The following is a 20,214-nucleotide window of genomic DNA, read 5'->3' on the forward strand; positions in this document are numbered from 1 at the left end:
TAAGATTCTACCTGATGTTTCGGAGTAACTTTTCATTCCTAAATTACTTTCACTTTGACAGGCTGTAATTTGTACTCTTAACTCTTTGCATTTAGCTTGGATCAAGAACAAGACACTAGAAGTATCTGCATGGCCCGAGCAGTGTGTGTACGTGACAGTCATCGTAAAGTGTGGGTGTTAAAAAAGGGAAGAAAAGACGCTGTGCTTGGCGTTGGAGGAAACATGAGATCAGATTAAAGATGAGTGTCAACAGCTTTCAAGATTTAAAGCAGACATATTCAACAGAGGCTGTGGGTCGCTGCTGGGTACAACATGGCACACACTACGGTCTGTGTAGTGGTGTTTTTCAGTGAGTACAAGTTTGTTTTCATGTTAATTTGTCAAGAAAATTTTGACCACCTTTTTTTCTTAAAAAATATAAGATGATACCTATTATTATATATATATTATAATTATTATTATTATTATTATTATTATTAATAACCGTTTGACTATTCTATGTTATTGAATTTCATATCGTCATACACCTTTCTGTTTATTTCACGATGAGGTCTCTGATTGAAACTGGCTTCACTTCATTCCTGTTGATTGACGTTCAATGATGATTCAATGTTTAGACGTTTTTCAGCCGTTAAAAGTTGCATTGAAACTTCAGCTGTTGTTAAATACCTTTTTTATTTGTTAAGCTTTAAAACAAACAGTTTCTGCTAGTTGTGATCATATTTAATAATCTGTCAATCTTCATTTCAGCGCTGGTTACACTCGTCAACTGTGGACACGCTGAAGGTGATTACACAATCTTCCTTTTTTTCTGTTCTATTTTTTCTCTTATTTTTAGTGAGGTGGACATGAGTAAAGGAGCAGGTTGAAAGGCTTGCTTGGCTTTCTGGTTTGGACTTATTTAGATGACCTGACTTACAACAGTGAGGTCTTTGATGGCTTCTTTGTCAGGAGTTTAAATGAAGATGCAGAATGAATAGTGAATGTGGGTGGTGGATATTGGTCCGTCTGGTGCTGCTTTTGCTGCCCCCTGATTTTCTTCATTGCTCCTACTGGGTCTCTTGTTTTAGGCAGCACTGCCACCGTGTGTCCAAATATAATCCATGAGCACAGTCGACAGCAACAACCTCATTTCCCTTATATCCCCTTCTGTTCATCCTTCTTCTGTTGTCCTGCTGTAGTATGAGCTGTACAAGATTTGGAGCAGATGCAGGTGTTAACTAACCTGTATGTGACTCTTCTGACCATAAATAATTACTGAAGATGCTGTATTTAAAATAAAGTGCTGTTATTATCACAGATGTGCATTGTAACATAAACTAAGGTCAAACTGTGTGGATAAAGAAGCTAATGCTGTATGTGGACAGCACACAGCGGGTTAAAAGAAAACATCGATATAAAATGTTTAACCCTTATTCCGCTCTGCTAATAATAACGTGTCAGGTCTGGTCAGACTGCATGCTCTACTTCCTGCATTGTGTTTTTTTTTTGCAATTCAGCGGAGTTCGATAGACAAGAAGAGGAAACAGACGTTCCTCCCTGCAGAGATGGCCGCTGATCGCATCCAATATTTGAGATGCTTTTTTACATTCAGTGCTCTGCTGCTGTTTGAGGTCTGCCTGCATGGTATGTACACCTGTCTGTTAGAGACTAGACGGCTTTACTGTAACTGTGAGTGTAAAAACTGAGACAGTTAAGATGCAGTTTTACAATCTAACTTAAAGTGCAGGAAGATCTTAGGTGCAGTCAAAGTAATGTTAGTAAAATGTGTCGGGGTTCTAATTAGAATAACAATAAGTGGTAGTTAAATATAACCAGTATGAACAGTCTGATATACATTTAGATACATGTTTAATGCATACACACAAATATAACATGTATGATGAAGTGCAGTTGCAACATTAATAATATACAGAAAAAACAGCATGATGCATATTTGGTATTCACTATAGATCATCAGTATTGTTGAATTGACCAACTTTTGTTGTGTTGGTAAAGCTTGACTTGATCAAGGTAAACTTAAGAAGAGGTCAGGAAAAAAGTGAGTCTGAATCTTATGCATTTACTTTCTATTAAGTCGAGTTCATTGTAATATATGTTCCTTGTTGTGGTACTTTTACGTGTGATGTTTTTCTTAAGCATTGCCTCAAGCTGAACTTGCCTTGCTTTGCCGAATAGAAGTTATTGTAACTATAGCTACATGATGCAGAGGTTTAATCATACTCTTTTTCAAATAAACACAAGATACTTGTCTTGTGCCTTAATGAAAGGATAAGCGCTCAGGGAAGAGACCACTCGTTTGTTTGCCCGTACTGATAACCTACCTAGTTGCACAAAGAAAACAGCGATGCAGCCTTTAAGGGCCCGGGGGAGCTGGCCAGGTATTGGAAATGTCCATACTACCCACCCTACCACATGGCCCCTAATGGCCTCCACAACCAAAATGCAACTATTCCTGGAGTCAAAATTACACAAGAAATAAAAGAAAATGGAAAAACGCAGAAAGGTCTAAATAGAGACAATGGAATATTTTTGTAGTTAGTAGGCTGCCAACAACACAAGTCTGGGGTCCCAAAAAGGAGTTATACAAAACCTTAAGAATTGTTTTCCTACTCTGTCTTGTTCATTTACTGTTAAACTCAACCTGAATCAACAGACAGCCGCTCTTTACATACTGAAATGCAGAAGCAGAAGCTCTACACCACAGTAGTGGTTCTAGACCACTTTTACTGAGGGGGCCAAACTGGGGCCAGTTGTTTTGTCAGAGGGGAACATTAAACCCAAGTGAAAAATAGACAAAGATGATTGCTTTAAAAAATATCTATATAATATGCAAAAACATAGCGCAAATCATTGAATACCATGATTTATATTTGTTTCAGTAACAGTATTTAATACTAGATTTTGAGTCCGGTTGTTGAGTTACTGTGTATGTGCTTTTCGTTTTGGAGGGGTGGCCACAGGGAGGACCAAGCTCAGTGTTACATGGGCACTGGCCCCTGTTGGCCCCTGCCTAGAACTGCCCATGCTACACCACTAACTTCAGCAGTAACATTTGCTACAAGTCAGGAACTAATCATTCTGAGCAAAAAGGAATGAAGGAGAATAACATTCCTGTAACTTTAAAAGCTGTTATGGGCTAGTAACAAGTGTTCCTCGTCACTGCATGTCACCCAGCCTCCCAAAATCATTTCCTTTTCATCTTCTCTCTCTTAGGTGCAACCATAAGTCATAATATCAAGATCAATTTGGCATCGACAAAAAACAAGTAATTGTTATTTGCTTGTGTGTTTCAGATGTGCAGGCTCTCAGTTGTCAACATGTCCTCCATAAAAAAGTCGGGGACACAGTGGAGTTGTCATCGTGTTTACCAGCTGAAGGAGTCACTGCAGCAAAGTGGAAATATGGAGGGTCATTCATTACAGACAAAGATAAGACTGCTGATGAAAATCAATTCAAGGGCAGATTAGAACTGAACCCTACAAACTTCAGTTTAACAGTGAGAGAGCTGACTCTGCAGGATTCTGGTGAATTCAGTTTTATGTCAGAAGTAAGAACACAAAGGGTCACAGTCTCAGTCACTCTGAAAGTTCACGGTAAGACATGTCTTTTGACTTTTAAAGAAAATGTTCCCAGTAAACATCGTAAACTTTGTATTAAAGCATTGATCAAAAATCTGTCCAAATTGAAACTCCACTTTTCATTCTTACACACAATATGTATTATCTCCAACATTGGTGTCTTAAGTCTTCTCTCTCTCTCTCTCTCTCTCTCTCTCTCTCTCTCTCTCTCTCTCTCTCTCTCTCTCTCTCTCTCTCTAGATTCAATAACAAAACAGCCTTTCACAACTTTTAAGCTCCAGTGTCTGATTTAAACTTTGCTCTTCTCTCTTGTCAGATTCAATAACAAAACAGCCTAACCTGACTGGCAACTCCACCTGGCAGGCCTCCACCAACTCCTGCATGGTCTTGCTCCAGTGCAGTGTGAACTCTGACATCGATGTCAGCTACAACTGGACTGTAGGGAAGGAAATCAGAAATGGCCCCGGGCTGCAATACAACCTCAAGACACAAGATGGAGACACAGAGTTCACCTGCACAATTTACAATCCAGTCAACGAGATGTCGGCATCCACAACAGTGAAGTGCACCATCAATCCGCAAGAACTAAACTCAGGTAGGTACAGCAAAGTGGTTGGTGACAGTAACAGTGATCTGCAAGAGCAAGGTAAATGCAGAGAAGAGGAAATGATTGCCTGACTTGTATCTTCTGGTGCAGAGGGTGTATAAAGTACCTTTTTTTTTATTGGTGTTGCTTCTGTTGAGTCAAATTCTCTGAGGATGTTTATAGTTTATTTTGGTCACAGAGTTAGTTTTAGTAATTTTACTTAATATCAAATGCACTTTGTTCATTAATAAAGTCTTTAATACAAAGATACATAACTTTACTCTGAGGATATGAAATAAGAAAATTGTTATCCAACCTTTAACAGAAACAAACATCCATTTTGTTTTATGAAAAAGGAACATAAGTAGGGATGTTTTTTTCTGACATTGTAGTTTTTTAAAATGACAGCGAGTCATTTAGGGTGTTTATTTTCTCTGTGGAGCCTGTACTTCACTGAAAGAGCTTCTAGCTAACATCCCACCTGTACTAGTGTGAGCCCGTTGTGACCAGCTTCGTAATGCTGGTGAAGGAAAACCTAGGCCGTGTTGTTATGATAATGCGTTAGGAGGATTCACTTCAGGGTCTTTAGCGGTAGGCGTGGTTGGTAGGAGGAGAAGCAGGGTCGGTACTGATGTCACACCTGAGGGGGGGGGGTGTGGTGGCTCTGTCTCTGCAATCTTCATCAGCAGCACCTGCAGAGGAGCCGGCAGAAATTGGTTTTGAGTCGAAAGAGACGCCGCGAGGAAGACGCGAGAATCTGAAGTCACGTTTGTTTTTGTTTCAACACTTCACGGGTTCTTTTTACACATGAAACCAAACTGATACGAAAGAGAGGGGCTGGCGGAGGAGATCGTATCCAGGTGACTCCATGGATCGAACCGTCCTGTATTTCCACGCTCCCACCACACACAACACGGCCTGAAGAATTCTCTTCTTCATTTTAAAAAGACCATCAGATATCCATTGAATTATTTTGTCCTCATCTACTTCATAAACGTTTGTTTCCGTCCCCTCAGCTGTGAACATTGGAGCAGTTATTGGAATTGTATCGGTTATTCTACTGGTGATCTCGCTGGTGTTGTTGGTTTGCTACAAAAAGTTCAAGGGTAAAAACATTATTTTGCAAGCTGAATGATAATTATTATTTCAAATCACAATCCACATCATTGATTCAGTATTTCCTTTTCTTACAGATCCATGCTGTAACAGGTAAGTTAACTCTTCTCTCATTGAAGATGACTACGTCCTTCACATGTTTTTTTTTATCCATTTCATACTTATACTAGTTTGTGGATTACAGCTACTGTACTTCTCTTCCTACATGTTTAAGGCGCCAACAATCTCAGACAGCCAACCAAGATGAAACACAGCAGCAAGTTTACTCGTCTCTTTCCCACGGTCAGTCTCGTATCTGATCCTGAAATCCAGTTTTCACTGTTTCTTCTCATAAACACTCAAAAGAGTTAAAGAAATAGATTCCAAAAGAAAAAGGGGACTTTTGTATTTCATACATCATTTCTGATTTGAAGGTGATGGCTGTGTCTATGAAACACTTAGAGGTCCTGAAAAAGCAGAAACAGGTGATGTATAAAATTGTATTATGTGGGGCATCTTTTGGAAACTCAGAGATTAAAACTCAAGTCATTCAATATTCTTATTTCAGACGATCCAGCAAATGATTACCTTAATGTCACACCTCTGTCTGCTCATCCTTAACTGCCTATACTGTATATAAGACACTCACAGTTAATGCAAGGTATGTATAAAAACTTACAATAAGGGGACTATATGGCAATACATCTCTGTGAGGGTATGACATATGAAGTTCGACCACCCGAGGTCAAATAAATCAAGAAGTTCATGGGTTGTTAGGTTACTCATTATAAACACATGTGATAGAATTTGAAGTTTATTTTTAAAGTATGGCGCCCCTGAATTCCCAAAAAGTAAAAAAAAACAACAACAAAAAACGTATTAGCACAACCCACAAGATAATACCTGGTGCGCAAAGTGCGCTAAAAAAAAAAGTAAGTTTTGGGACTTCAGGGTCTCCGCTCAAAAGTGTAATAGAAAATCTTGTTTTATAATGGATTCAGTTTTTTTTTAATGTTATCAGGAGTCAATTAGTTATTCCAACTTTTCCTTAAGCTTAACTTGCCTATACGTGAAGTATTTGACTATGAATCCATAAGAAGATTTAATGAACCTGGGCATTGAATCGCTTTTAAGTTAGAACTTTTTAACATAATAGTTTATTATCTTTTTTTTCCACTTCAATTTGTCTCTTTTTTTCACACGTTTATCTGATTTGGTTCCAGGTTCATGAAAAGAGCTGCATCATCATCAACAAAACAGTCAAAGCTCCGGGGACTCAACAACAACGGTCATGTTTATGTATTCAGGGTGCTGCTTTTGAATATTAAAGGAGCGATGTGTAACTCTGACACCTAGTGTTTAAAATGGGTACTGCAGTCCAAATTCAAAACATTGAAGAGAGCTGCCCCCCCCCCCCCCCCCCCCCACCCCCTCCTCCTGGACACTAAAGCTTCAGTATTGAACCAGCTCTAGTTTCAAAGAACAATATTTATCCTTGTTGTACCACATTTTACAAGTTTTTTAGGTTGGACAGAATCAGTTTTATCAAAACCAGTTTGCCTGCCCATTTTCATCCCTGCAACACCTGCTGGTTTGCTGTTTGCCTGGCAAACGGGGGTGGGGGCTTCTAAATTGGCCGTGTGGGGGTGCTTTATAATCGCCTTCTTCTCTAGTCAAAACAAATTGTTGCTTGCATTGTTGTCAGAGAAGCCAGCACTTCAACATAGAATGTTTCCTCAGTGTCTGATGTTTTAGTAAGGTCATTTTATGATTCAGTAAATATCTGACATATTGGACCTTTAATGCTTCATGCAAAAGGGAAAACTTTTTTTTTCTTCCGTATTGTTGAAGGCTGTTCAAATGAGCTCATGTAATCTGCATTCATATTTTTAGCCACTTGGGCGTGCCATGTGGTTTTAGTTTTGGTAAAGTCCTGCCAAGTGGTTCCTGTGGTTACATTTCATTGCAGACGCATCAGTGAGTGCGTGCATGATGCTCAGTAGTTTTCACTTTGCAACTATGCTTTGTAATGTAACTGAAATGTATTCTGTAGATTATAATATTTAACCTTAAATGTATTGTCCTCCATTCTTTCACATGTTTCAGTATAAATATTCTCTCAAATGAAATAGTTCTCATTAGTATTGTAACCCCCATTCAGATGTGTTTTATTGGAGTAAATGTAGTTCATGTGTAAATAATCAAACAGTAAATAAACACGCTCTTGATCAAATGCAGTCAATGTTCTGGATATTTTTGAAAAGCAATGAAGGATCTGGGTGTGTCGTTACGTCTTGGTTCTGTTTCTTGACTGACTCACTGACCAGTTGTATCACTTCTCCTTATGAAAAAAGAAAAAAAAAAGTCAGCAAACATGAAAATGTTACTCTTTTACTGAAAGAAAGTAACTGTTTAGCTTTTGATTCGAGCACTCTGAATGCCCAGAGAGTGTCGGACATCCAATGTCAATAAATTGAGGGATGTTTAAAACATATTTGAACACTGTGAAAATAAAGACAGTCAAACGTCACATTTACAAGATAGATGATCGTTTTATACAGTTCGTGCCTCATGGTGCGTTCAATTTGATCTCGGAAGTCGGATATTCCAAGTTGCCAGGCCGATACGTCACCAGGAACAACCCCCTGAAGTCTGTATTCCAACCTAGAAACTCAGAGAACCTTCAGTGGCCCGAGTTATATAGAGATATATTAACTTTAATTACTTAAAACTCAAAAGTTCTCTGCTTCTGTGCACTTCCTGTCAGCACCTGTGTGTCTCATCAGACTTAAAGCTGTTCTTTGCACTTGGTGTCGTTGTTTCCTCCTCTCCAGATCCTTGCTTGTGTTGTGCCTACTCTCTGATTTTTGATGCTTTGGAGAAGAGTGTCTGCTAAATGAATTGTCGTGTAGAAATGGACATTGGCTGTTTCCTGTTAAACAGTAGCATTCATCAGAATGTGTGACAGGGATGGCCTTTATCTTGATTCTGCGTCATTCACTTCCTTTTTCGTTCACAAGTGCGTCTAATCCTACATAAGATGCAGGAAATCGCACACATGTTCATGCAAACACTGTGACACACATAGAGTAAAGAGCACAAACTGACAAAATGTCACACTTTACAGCAGCTTGAGAGGCACCAGCTGCACCTGGGGCAAAAGACGGCAGCACCCAGAAAGTCACTAAGCAGTGATGGTGTTGACGTTCCAAACCCCTGACACCGCATCCCAGATGAAACGTCACCGAGACGGATTATTATTTGTTTCTTCTACTAATAAGACAACCAAAAATTGTTGTTTTTTTCCAGTGTAATTTTAAAATTTCGGGAGTGGTCTACACCTTAGTATGTTAAGCAGGATAAAGTCCAAACAACATTTATATTGCATACATTTTCTTTGGAGTATCAGCTTCTCAGGTATGCAGTAATCTGTTTCACATTCGCTTCAATCCTCCCTTAGACCACAAAAACTTCTAACTTCCTAGAGTTTCTGCAGCTGCCTTCAGACTTGTCAGTTTTCCCATACCATACTCTGCTCCTCTGTACACTAGCGACCTGATGTAGCAGACATTCAGTGTCTGATTCTGGTGCTGGCCAACAGGGCAGAGAATGCAGAATTCAAGTATTGATATTTTACCTTGACAATTGACCTTTTGATGTGTATTCTTTACTTTTTCAAGTGTGAGGGAACTCACTTTTTCTGCTGAGTGAGATCAGTGAGAGAATCAACTCACTGCAGTCAGGTGTGTGTGGGTGTGTGGGTGTGTGTGTTTTAATCTGCATAAACACAAACAAAACCTTTCAGTGTATTTGCTTTTTTTTGGCCCTATTGTCAGTCTCTCCGAGTGCAACTTTGGGTGCTGGTTGGTTTATTTCTACTCCTGCCTTTTCTCTTACGTTAAGGCCTAAGAGTTTTCTGGGTGTCCTGAACCATTCAGTTTTGAGTCAGCCTCTTGTCAGCAGTGGTTCGATTCCTAATTTTCAGTACATTATCTATTTAAGGAAAACTGTTTTGGCTCAACACTATTACTTTATTTTTTCCCCTCAACAATCTACTGTGATTTTTGTTGTTATCCTTCTGGTACAACTTTAAGACCTCACCTGCGTTCCCCCCCCCCCCCCCCTCCCTTTCCAGACACCTAGGTTTTTTTTGTTGTTGTCCCCCTACATTGATTAACTGTGATAGGTTCATGGATTGCATGACTGCACACATGTTCCACCCATGGACTGTATAAAGGTGAACAACATGAAAAATGCCCCATCAGTTTTGTACTAAGCACGGAATTAGAGTTGCAGTCTCCAACTTAATAACCAGTCAACGGTTCTAATAACCCTTTTGCTCTCAACAATTACTTTCATTTGCACACAGCTCAAGCGCACAGAAATTATAATGGGCCAAACTACTCATACTCCAAATGGTAACCATAATGCCTCTAACACAAAATACAGATTCTGTTGAGCCCCGGTAAAAACGACCTGGTGACGCGCCTGTTCTATATCCTTACCCCGAGTATGTTTAAGGAGATCGGCTCAAGCACGGCCCAAAGACTTTGGCTTATTGTCTCCTCAAGGTCGTTTTTTTAATAACAACATGGAAACCTTTGAAGCAGACGTTTACAGATAGTACATAACATGGAACATTTTGTTAACCACACAAAAAGTCAGACCATGAAGCCTAACCTTGTAGGAGCTCGGGAGTTAGTCATGGTGCGACTGGAACATCCCAGAACATTTCCAAAGGGTCTTCAAGTTGCTGCGCAGTTTAAAACCGTCTTTGAAATCCCTTGGCTGGTGTGAAACTGTAAATGACAAAAGAGTTCTTATCACAGGAAGTTGCTCAATTCTTCCTGCTTTGGGGTTAGATATAGACATTGAACAGACATTTTGAGATACCACAGCCTGTCGTAGTTTCAACATTATTTGTTAGCTTGAATGAATACAAGGCAATACATGTAATAGTGCTTACTTAGTCAAAGAGTTTAAGTGGTTAGTCATGCATGGCAATCTTGATGATTTATGTTTGGTCACATAGCTGTGATTTAGTTAAAGATCTGATAAATGTTGTTTCATGACTCTCATTATGAGTATTCTTAGGTGTTTTTCCTCTGATTTGCCTTTTTTTTCTTCATCATATCAAGCCTGGTTACACTGCTTCTTCGGCCACTTTGTTGAAAGGAACCTCCCCCACTCTCCACCCCTTCTAATTCAACGTTGAAAACTAACTTGCCACAGGCAGCGCATTTTGATAGACAAGAAGAGGAAGCAGTCACTTGTTTGCCCACAGAGATGGAGGGTGGTCGTCTACGTTGCCTGAGCTGCCTCTTCAAATGCAGCGCTGTGCTGCTCCTTTGGGTGTGCCTCTACGGTGCGTACAACTCTGCTCCCAGTAGAGTTTTTTAACACTTATCTGTATTGTTGTTTCAAGCTTCATGCAAACTACTATCATGTGCTCGGACTAGATCATGTAGGTCAAGTAGACGGATTACTGCACAAGTCCTCTCAGGAAATGAGAGTCTGCTGTTTTTGGATCTTTTGAAAGCGAGGCTACATTAAACAAGCCTCTGTGAAAATTAGCTTCATTAGCTTTCATTAGCTTCAAAGCCTTAGATTCAATATCAGATTTGGCTGCTTGGTCATCAAAGTGCATGAACAATTTTAAGGCACCAATGTTTTTGGAGTTCAAAATGGTCCCAATTTTCCTTCTTACTGTCAATCAGAACTACATTTACTTCTTGTGCACAATGTGAGCTGCAATTCCTTGAGTGTAAATTATGTCATGATCAGTTAAATAATCTCCCTCTGCTTAAATTTGCAGACATGATTTGATTTTCTCTCGGCTCCTTTTGTGTTGTGTCAGCAAATTTTCTGCTGTATCTGCTCGGCGTAACCTTTCAAACTTTGATGCAACGCAAGAAATGGGTCATCCTTTCTGCTTCACTAGCTTCCTCTTCCTCTTCTCGCCTATGTTTGGTAAAAAAATAAATGTGCTTTATATTTTACATAATGTATTTTGGACCTAAGCATTGACTGCTGATTTTTTTTAAATCCTAGTTGTCAAACTGTATAAACTGTTAAGTCAATGCTTAGACAGGAACAAATGGGGTGTGGTCTTTTCCAGGGATGAATCATCCTATAGGTTATATTGTTTTACTGTAAAATAGAATTCCTTGAAATAAGTTTAGTCATTTTAGTGGTTAGACCGGAACAAGAGGGTGTGAACGTGTTCAGAGTATTTGCAGAAGTAGAAGAAGAACTTAGAAAGATAGTTGGAGTTGACTTGAATGATCTCGGCCATGTTTTTCAAGTCAGAGCCACTCGAAAGGCAAAGGCCATCTTGGAAGACCCTCAGCATGCAGAGTTTAGACTTCTGCCGACAGGGCGGAGGTTCACTTATGTAAGGAGGTCGAAATCAAATAGATACCTGAGGTCGTTTGATCCATCAGCTGTTGGGTTTTTAGATAAGCTGTAGGTATTGTTGCCTGTACACTTTTACTATGGACTGTTGGTCCTTTGTCTCTTAACTCACTCACGTCCATCATGGTGATATCCATGGTAGTTATGTTTTATATGTATGTATTTATGTCATTGTGCTGTTTTTTATGGATGTATTGACTACCTGTTGCAAACCAAATTGCCCCTCGGGGACAATAAAGATTTTCCAAATCCAAATCCAAATCCGAAGTAGAGGTCTGCATGCAAGTGTTTGAAAGACTTGTTTCTGCTCGATTTCTGGTGCTTGATTCATGTTATATTTTGACCAAAGCACAGATGTTTCATTTAGACTACAGGGGACTGTTTGAAAAGGTGGAAAAGGGGGATAATATGTCCTCTTTAAACTTAACAAATAGCAATTAATGTTTCAATATTAGGTCAATATAGTTAATAAGTGAGCAAACGGTAGAAGGTTGTTGTGACGCTTAGAAATACACATCCATCTGAAAATAGACAGGACAATTGAAGTAGGTGAACATAAGGTGAATTCACAGCCACAACCAGCAGCAGCGCTGACGGGAAAATTATGAGCTTAGGGGAAACTTTGAAGATACCATTGTTATTGAGGTCATAGTCTGTGGTTTAGATACTTTTTCTTTCTAAATGAGTCAGTGTGTTAACCTGGCGGTAAAATAATAAAAAGTCAACAGTGTCAGCTGCTAATAAAAAAGATCACCAGCCATAACAATGGCTTCATTTTTATTTTTCTTTGTTTGTTTTTTTTTTTGTTTTTTTTTGTTTTTACTATCTGACTATCGTGAAAGAGCCACTTACTGTATATATCATCCTCACATTTATTTTAAGTTTTCAGTCTGACAAAACCAACAATAATTCACATATTCAACTAAAACTCAATAAAAATACTCAATAAAAATGTTCGTCTCTCTCACTAGTTTATGATGACTTCAGGAAACTAAATCTGCTTGTTGTGGTAAAGGAAAGTTCACTGTCATGACTGTTGACGCAGATGCTGTCATATACTGATACTGACTTGTACTTGAGGCATGGAAAATCATGATGTCATAATGTGTATTATTTTTAGTCTCATCGTCTCATGATGCCATCTATTTACGTCTAACACTTGTAATGGTGTGCTATGTGATTATTCATAAGTACCTTTTCGTGTCTGTGATGTTGTTACAGGTTTTAAATGTTGAAGAAGATAGGCCCACACACTTGCTCAAATGTCGCAAAAAAGGTTTTTATGAATCACAACGTTTTGACCTGAGGTCTGCTTCAGGTGATCATTTTTTTAAAACAAATTCAGGCCGATCTTCTTCCTGAGTTTGCTGTTTTTTGCACTGCCCTGCACCTACGTGATGTGCGTAGGCCTCCTCTTTCATAGGTTCATGTTGTGTGTCATTGTATGCTGGGCTTCGCTCTGTCAAGCACTCAAACACAAGTTTGACACATTAGGCTTAGAGCCTTTGGTAAGAAAGACATTTGTGGCAGTATTTTATTTGAAGTTATTTATCTATTGTTTTGCCCCCCTCACCCTTCTACGGTGGTCAACAAGGGCAACTGAACTGCAACAAACAGCCCAAATGACTACTAAGGAACATGTGCAGCGAATTCAGAGACGATGCAAATTCAAAAGCACAAGACTGAAACTCGCTGCAAATAAATATAAAAGCTACAAAAAGGTGAAACTCCTTCAGCTAACTCGCTGATAATTCATAAACAATGCTAAGTCAAAAACACAAACACATACATAAAAAAACAAATTCAAAACCCCAAAACTTTACTGTGAAATGGTGTCTGATGGACATATAGCTCCACTAAAGTAGCTCAAGTTAGCCACACAGCTAGTAGCACTCTTAGCTGACTCTTGTTAGCAATGGAGCTATGTTAGCCCTGCAGCTAGTGTTAGCTTCAGCTCTGGGACTTCTGATAGATGCGAGGCTTATTGAGGTCAGTAACTTGAGGACAGTTCATGTAACAGTCGTATCTTTAGTTTGCTAACCCTGCCTGCTGTAGGGCTCTGAGTACAGGGAGTGTGTTAGCGTCAGAGCTCAGTCAGCTGCACAGCTAACGCTAACTGCAGAATGGAGAATAGAACAGAATATATTTTTTATTGTCAATAACAACGAAAAACAGTTTAGCAGCTCGGCGTCAGTGGCTGCACATACAGACAGAGACGCAGTTAGTGTCCACAGTCTGTATTAGATTTTTTTTTTTTTTTGGGTGGGGGGGGGGGGGGAGGCATTTTACTACCTGTGAAAACTGTTTCTGAGTCTATTAGTGTTTGATTTGATTGTCATGTATCTCCTTCCAGGTGGGAAGGAATGATAAGTGTGTTTTTGATTTTGTTTATGAATTTGCATCATGTTTGCTGATTATACATTTGTTTCTGCTTTTGGCAGCACTTTCATTTCCAGCACTTTGTATTTGTTTTGGTCTTTGGCATGTGTTTTTCAATTTGCATCATTTCTGAATTTGAATTTTAGTTCAAAATGTACTTTTGCAAAGATAGAAATTTGCTCTTGTGTTTCAGATGTGCAGGCAGATGTGTTAAGTTGTCAACATGTCCTCCATAAAAAAGTCGGGGACACAGTGGAGTTGTCATCGTGTTTACCAGCTGAAGGAGTCACTGCAGCAAAGTGGAAATATGGAGGATCAACCATTACAAACAAAGATAAGACTGGTGATGGAAAACAATTCAAGGGCAGATTAGAACTGAACCCTACAAACTTCAGTTTAACAGTGAGAGAGCTGACTCTGCAGGATTCTGGTGAATTCAGTTTTATGTCAGAAGTAAGAACACAAAGGGACACAGTCTCAGTCACTCTGAAAGTTCACGGTAAGATTCTCTTTTTTCTATCCTTCTTGTTACCCCAGGTTGGCAGTGTCTGATAGAACATATATCTGGTTATATGTTAGGTTATACAAACTCGCCATTCTTAACATTTTTTTAACATTTTATATATTATATCCTAAAGCCTTTACATGAAAGTATATTCTTACATTTGCACAAATAGCAGGTGTTATTTATTATTCCACAGAAGAAATTCACATTTGCGTTGGTCATTCCTGAGACCTTGATGATACTGTCTGCCGTCACTGAACCTTATGCCCTTGCTTCTTTCCTTATAATGCAACGTTAATCTGCTGATTCAATATCTCTCTTAGGACAGGTAAACATTCAGATTGTTGCTTTTTTAACCTATTTACAAATAATTCTTTAGCTCTTAATCATTAAGTTGATACATATTTACATTTTTGGAGCAAATAGAGGAAAGGCTTCTGGTTTTACTTCACAGTTTGTCCAGAGTCTTTGAGTCTGAGTCGTTTGTTCTGTGGATCTAGTTCTGCACCTCCACCTTAAAATGTGTAGTGTTTCTTTTTTTTTTTTTTAAACAATTTCACAACTTTTAAGCTCCAGTGTCTGATTTAAACTTTGCTCTTCTCTCTTTTCTCCTTAAATTTCCTTGTCAGATTCAATAACAAAACAGCCTAACCTGACTGGCAACTCCACCTGGCAGGCCTTCACCAACTCCTGCATGGTCTTGCTCCAGTGCAGTGTGAACTCTGACATCGATGTCAGCTACAACTGGACTGTAGGGAAGGAAATCAGAAATGGCCCCAGGCTGCAATACAACCTCGAGACACAAGATGGAGACACAGAGTTCACCTGCACAATTTACAATCCAGTCAGCGAGATGTCGGCATCCACAACAGTGAAGTGCACCATCAATCCGCAAGAGATAAACTCAGGTAGGTACAGCAAAGTGGTTGGTGTTAATTGGTGTTAAGCTTTGCTACATTAATGTCTTTATGAATGTCAACTGGTGATGATGCACAAGAAAAAAGTTGGTTTGGCAAGCTGATTTTCCTTATTAGTGGTTTGACTAGTCCATCTGTATTTATTCTAAAACCATCAACTAATGGAAACATATGAGTCATAGCTCAATACCTCAAATATCTCGAATGTTTACTCCAGATTCTTCCATTCAAATGATGACTACAACATGTATACATTTATAATACCACTTTTCCAATCTTACAAACTAATGTTAAAAACCGCTCTGCTTAGAAATGTTAGCCTACACTTGTTTTTCAGAGAACCCCGGTTATTAACATAACCTAAACTGGCGTAACCCCAAAGACTGCGATCAGAAAATGATCTACTTGTTTGTGGACTTTCACTTACAAGTCTTGAAACCGGAATGATGGCCGACCCAATCTTGTATTTTTTTGGGAACCAAAAGTGACAGGAAGGAAACACATTGTTGACAGGTTGCTGTATTCAAACGTTTCTTTTTAGCTTGACTTCCTAACAGTTGGGACACTTTTGAGTTCATATTATTTGGTTTAAAAAACAAAAAAGACAAATTTATTTTTTCCAAACTACGTAGTTAGGATGAGTAAGATCTAGAGCCTGCTCACGATACCAACGGTCTCCTGTTTCACCAAACAGGAAGAGGAGAAAGCAAACATAACCACGTCAAGACGACTATTTCTGATGTTTCACTTTGAGTTCATGCTCAGTTTTTACCATCAACTACTTCATATAAAAAGTTGAATTTCTTGATTTGTTTTTGCACCTTTTCTTTCTAAGCATATTCCATTTTTATCTGACCTCCCAAATAAAAGCTTGATGGTTATTTTTTTATCACTCAATCATAACAGTTTCATCATAAAGAGAATATCATCTTTTGCAGGCCGACTTAACGTTGGCATTGTCATCGGCGTGGCTTCAGCGATACTGCTGGTTATTGGCATTGTTGGGCTAGCTGTTTTTTTCCACTGCAGACAAAGTCCGGAGGGTAAGAGAAACTCTTCTATTTGTCTACACACGCCCAAGTGTGAATGTTTAAAGTTCAAACCATTTTGGTGTTTCTACATTAGATTGTCACGGCTGTCATGTCTACAATGTAATCCTTTGGGGCAATTCAAACCTGCGAAGTCAGACCACTACATGTGCTTGTTTTCCCTCCGTACAGGCTTTAAGTTTCATTTTAAATGTGTAACAACCACATGGAAACAAACCTTTCAGGTTTTTTACATGAAAGTAAACCGTCAATCAAGGGAGAATCTCGTTTTGGGGGGTGAGAATTGAAGATACAATTAAAGCATGGAAACTAGATACAACCAACTAAAAAACAGACCTGTGATACCATACTTCTCATATTACTGATATATGCAATTCATTAATTACAGAGCCTGTAAATAATCAGATTAAGTGTTTTAAAAGGATCTCTAGGGATTCAACACATGCCATTTGCTTTATCTATTTCTTGCGTATTGTATATAATCCCAACAATTACATACTGGTCTGTAATTGCCCCAAAGGATTACACTAAACCACTGATGGTCTCTGCTACTGTCACAAAATCAAAACCTTTTGATGTCATTTTTTTTTGTGTGCACACCTGAACGTAGATAACGAGGACATACTGCACGAGAATATACTTCCAAAGGGATATCTCTTGATTTTTTTTTCAATATATTTTCCCATCTTCATTTAAATCCACCAACAGATGGTGAGTCAAACGACCAGACTTTGTATGCCGACATCAATGAAGTTGCACTTGAAGCTGTAAGTAAAGTCATGTAAACAGAGAATATATTTCTATCCATAAATCATCTGCATCATCGTTCCTACGACAGGAATTTAATTCATTATTTAACCACTTTTTATTTTCATTTTTGCAATTTCTCATTACCTCTGTTTGTGGGACTTTCAACCTACAGGGGGATTTATCAACCATGATGCCATGCTCAGTGTACGAAACTATTGAGAACAGCGCGGATCCAGTCGCACCTGCGGTAAGAATTATTATTTTTTTTTTTTTATGTAAGTCTTTAAAGTTCTTGAAACTAAAATAATCCCTGTAATTTGTAAACCCAATACCAATGAGTTCACTTCAATTTGTCTACATCCCATGGCTTTTGTTTAGAAAATAAAAAGTGTGTTTATTTCTTTTTCAACCGTCTAGACCGCCGGAAGAATTTCAAAATGATTAAATTAAATTATTCCCCAAAAAATAGAAATTTTGAAGAAAAGCCTCAGAAATAACATATAGCATAAAGCTAATTAGCGATTTCCATGAAACAAAAAATGTAAAATTTTACATACCCTAAAAGCTTTGGGGAGCCATTTCTAGATTCATAAGTATCAAACCAGCAGATAAAGAAAATGAGCTCAACAACAAAATAGTTCTGGTTACGGTTAAAGCTTCCACTTTATTTTCCATGTTTTTATCCACTTTGGAAGGGTTTAAAAATACAGACCGCCTCGGAGGCTGTGGGGTCCAGAGGATAAACAGAACGTGTATATTGGTAGATAATCTAACATGGCTGCTAACAATACACATCCTGATCGAATTATGCTTGTGACATTTCTCTCTTATATTTCTCGTAATCTTTAAAGGAAGATTCTTTTTAAATTTTACAAATAAATAAAGCAGAAATCATGAGTCATGACTGTCTACAATGAGCGAGAAGAGTGAGTACCGCCGGCTGTGTTGTTGTCGGAGCTTTGTTTACATAATGTTTACATGGACGAGGCGGCTGGCTCCTCCCCTTGTGTGTAAAAGCTGTTTTAGTAAAGGACTAGAGAAAAAGAAGACCATACTCACTGCGTATTTGGATGTCACATAAGTGTGTTTAGATCACGCTCATTCTGTTAAACGTACATGCAATGTGAAGCTAGGAGCTAACTTAAGAGCGCTAACACATCAATGCAGGCCACAGGTGATTGCAGCTTGAGCCGAGGATAATTAAGTCTGCCGCTTGTGCTAAACTCCGTTGAGTAAATGTGAGTGGAGGGGGGTTGGAGGTGTGTCGCTGGAGGAGAGTGGACGCTTCGGGGAGCGGAGGTGTGGCCAAACCGAAGTTTGTTTTGGTTTCATGCTGGTGCTCAAGGGTGACACCTACTGGATCAAAAAAAGTCGCACATTCTTCCTTTAAGAAACTTGGTTATTTTAAAAGAAGCCTTCATATCTACCGATTTATTGTGTCAGTGATTTTCTCCTCTTTCAGCCTCAGACTGTTTACGACAAGATCCAGTTCAATCGCACGAAGAAGGAGTCTGTGTCCGCCTACCAAGACATTTCATAGAGGGCTCGATGTACTGCTCCAAACTAAATAAACCAATGTGACATTTAAAATACAATAATCAAAAATGAGTTCATCTCTGGTTTGAACCAGAATTTCACCTTTTTTGTAAAATGTTTTCAATCTGGAATAATTGTATTTCAGGTGTTAATTTGTTCCTTTGATGGAGAAAGCTGAATGTTTGAATGTAGATCTATGAATTTGTTACATAACTTAGTGCTTTTGTACATTTTTCTATTATTATTGTATTGTATTATTTTATATTACTGTATTTGACTGCCTGGTACTAGTTTTCTTCAGTTTGCACCAATGTTATACACAAATGTACATTCTGTAAATACAGAGATTATATTGATACAAATATATTGTGTGTTTGAATATGTCTTCTTATCCAAGCACATGGTTATCTGTACTCCTGAAACCTATCTTTAGACCATGTTTTACTCTGCAAAGCTGGTCATATTAAATGTACTGTACTCACTCTCACAGTTCATTCTTTTATACTTTTTGGCTAGCATGTCTCATTTGACACATTTTTCTACATCTCACCTTTGTGTGGGTTCAAGATCCAACAAACAAGATTATTTTAGCTCTTGAATCAGAACCTGAAGATTACTGTATGACAGGGCTGCCGACGAGTTACGCAATTGACACAAAAAGTCATGTTTTCACTCAATACATGCCAAATTTTTCTTTTTTTCTTTTACTAGTTAGTCGCTAAGAGTACATAAACCTCCTTGAACTTAATTGGTTGTCCATGGCTCAGTTGGAAGAGTCTGTCTCCTCTCAACTGGAAGGCCGGGGGTTCGATCCCCAGCTCCTGCAGCCACATGTCCGATGTGTCCTTTGGCAAGATCCTGAATTTCTCCCGCTGCTTCATCATCAGCGTATGCATGTGTGTGAATTGGATTAGTTATACTGATGGACACTTTAAATAGCAAGCTCAAATCCCTTTACTATTTTATTACCAGACTGACCGCTCTGTTGTGTCTAGAAACTGTAGAAAATCACAAAGTGAGTGCTGATAGAATCTGATCATCTCAGACCTGAGCCATTGTCTGCAAGATGATGTTTTCCAAAGAGGGCAGGACTGGATTAAAAGAAGCAGTAATAACACCTCAAATCTGATTTAAAAAAAGGCATTAATGATGTCAGTTAGACTCTACCAATGCTCTGCTGCCTAAGCTCCTCCCACTTTGACTAGAAAATCATAACAAAGATCAGAACCCAAAGATATACAAACGTACAAAATTGTTTTAATTGGGCTTTTTTTTTTACCACGGGATAACGACTACATTTCAGCTATTTTCTCAAGATCTTGACTTGTTGTATCTCGTTATCTCGGGAAAACAACGTCCGTTTCCTTGTGATAATGCGTAAATGTCGGTGGTTTTCTCAATT

At 38.7% G+C, this 20,214-nt stretch overlaps 1 protein-coding gene and 1 long non-coding RNA gene across 4 annotated transcripts; both read left to right on the forward strand.

The window, feature by feature from the left end:
* The first annotated feature begins 1,520 nt into the window (after positions 1–1,520).
* On the forward strand, positions 1,521–19,294 carry LOC132958360 (SLAM family member 5-like). 2 transcript variants are annotated; one of them, XM_061031112.1, is made up of 7 exons: positions 1,521–1,626; positions 14,249–14,554; positions 15,190–15,468; positions 16,416–16,520; positions 17,235–17,293; positions 17,449–17,523; positions 18,739–19,294. In XM_061031112.1, the coding sequence occupies exons 1-7, from the start codon at positions 1,548–1,550 to the stop codon at positions 18,814–18,816; spliced, it is 981 nt and encodes a 326-aa protein (XP_060887095.1). In that variant the 5' UTR covers positions 1,521–1,547; the 3' UTR covers positions 18,817–19,294. The 2 variants fall into 2 exon arrangements, with proteins under 2 accessions (XP_060887095.1, XP_060887096.1); XM_061031113.1 differs by lacking the exon at positions 1,521–1,626 and adding an exon at positions 10,487–10,627.
* LOC132958363 (uncharacterized) lies at positions 2,856–7,499 on the forward strand. 2 transcript variants are annotated; one of them, XR_009666757.1, is made up of 7 exons: positions 2,856–3,596; positions 3,898–5,273; positions 5,361–5,376; positions 5,498–5,565; positions 5,697–5,747; positions 5,831–5,923; positions 6,486–7,499. It is a non-coding gene; the product is annotated as an uncharacterized LOC132958363 (long non-coding RNA). The 2 variants fall into 2 exon arrangements; XR_009666756.1 differs by having other exon boundaries at positions 3,898–5,376.
* Positions 19,295–20,214: the final 920 nt, after the last annotated feature.

The sequence above is a fragment of the Labrus mixtus genome, chromosome 23 (genome assembly GCF_963584025.1).
Source record: "Labrus mixtus chromosome 23, fLabMix1.1, whole genome shotgun sequence".
Taxonomy (NCBI): Eukaryota; Metazoa; Chordata; class Actinopteri; order Labriformes; family Labridae; genus Labrus; species Labrus mixtus.

Excerpts from the sequence above, each read along its gene's own strand:
- LOC132958360 (XM_061031112.1), top strand. The coding sequence starts at position 1,548 with ATGGCCGCTGATCGCATCCAATATTTGAGATGCTTTTTTACATTCAGT. Across the intron at positions 1,627-14,248 it reads GTTTGAGGTCTGCCTGCATG|ATGTGCAGGCAGATGTGTTA; the intron begins GTATGTACACCT and ends CTTGTGTTTCAG. Across the intron at positions 17,294-17,448 it reads ATGAAGTTGCACTTGAAGCT|GGGGATTTATCAACCATGAT; the intron begins GTAAGTAAAGTC and ends TTCAACCTACAG.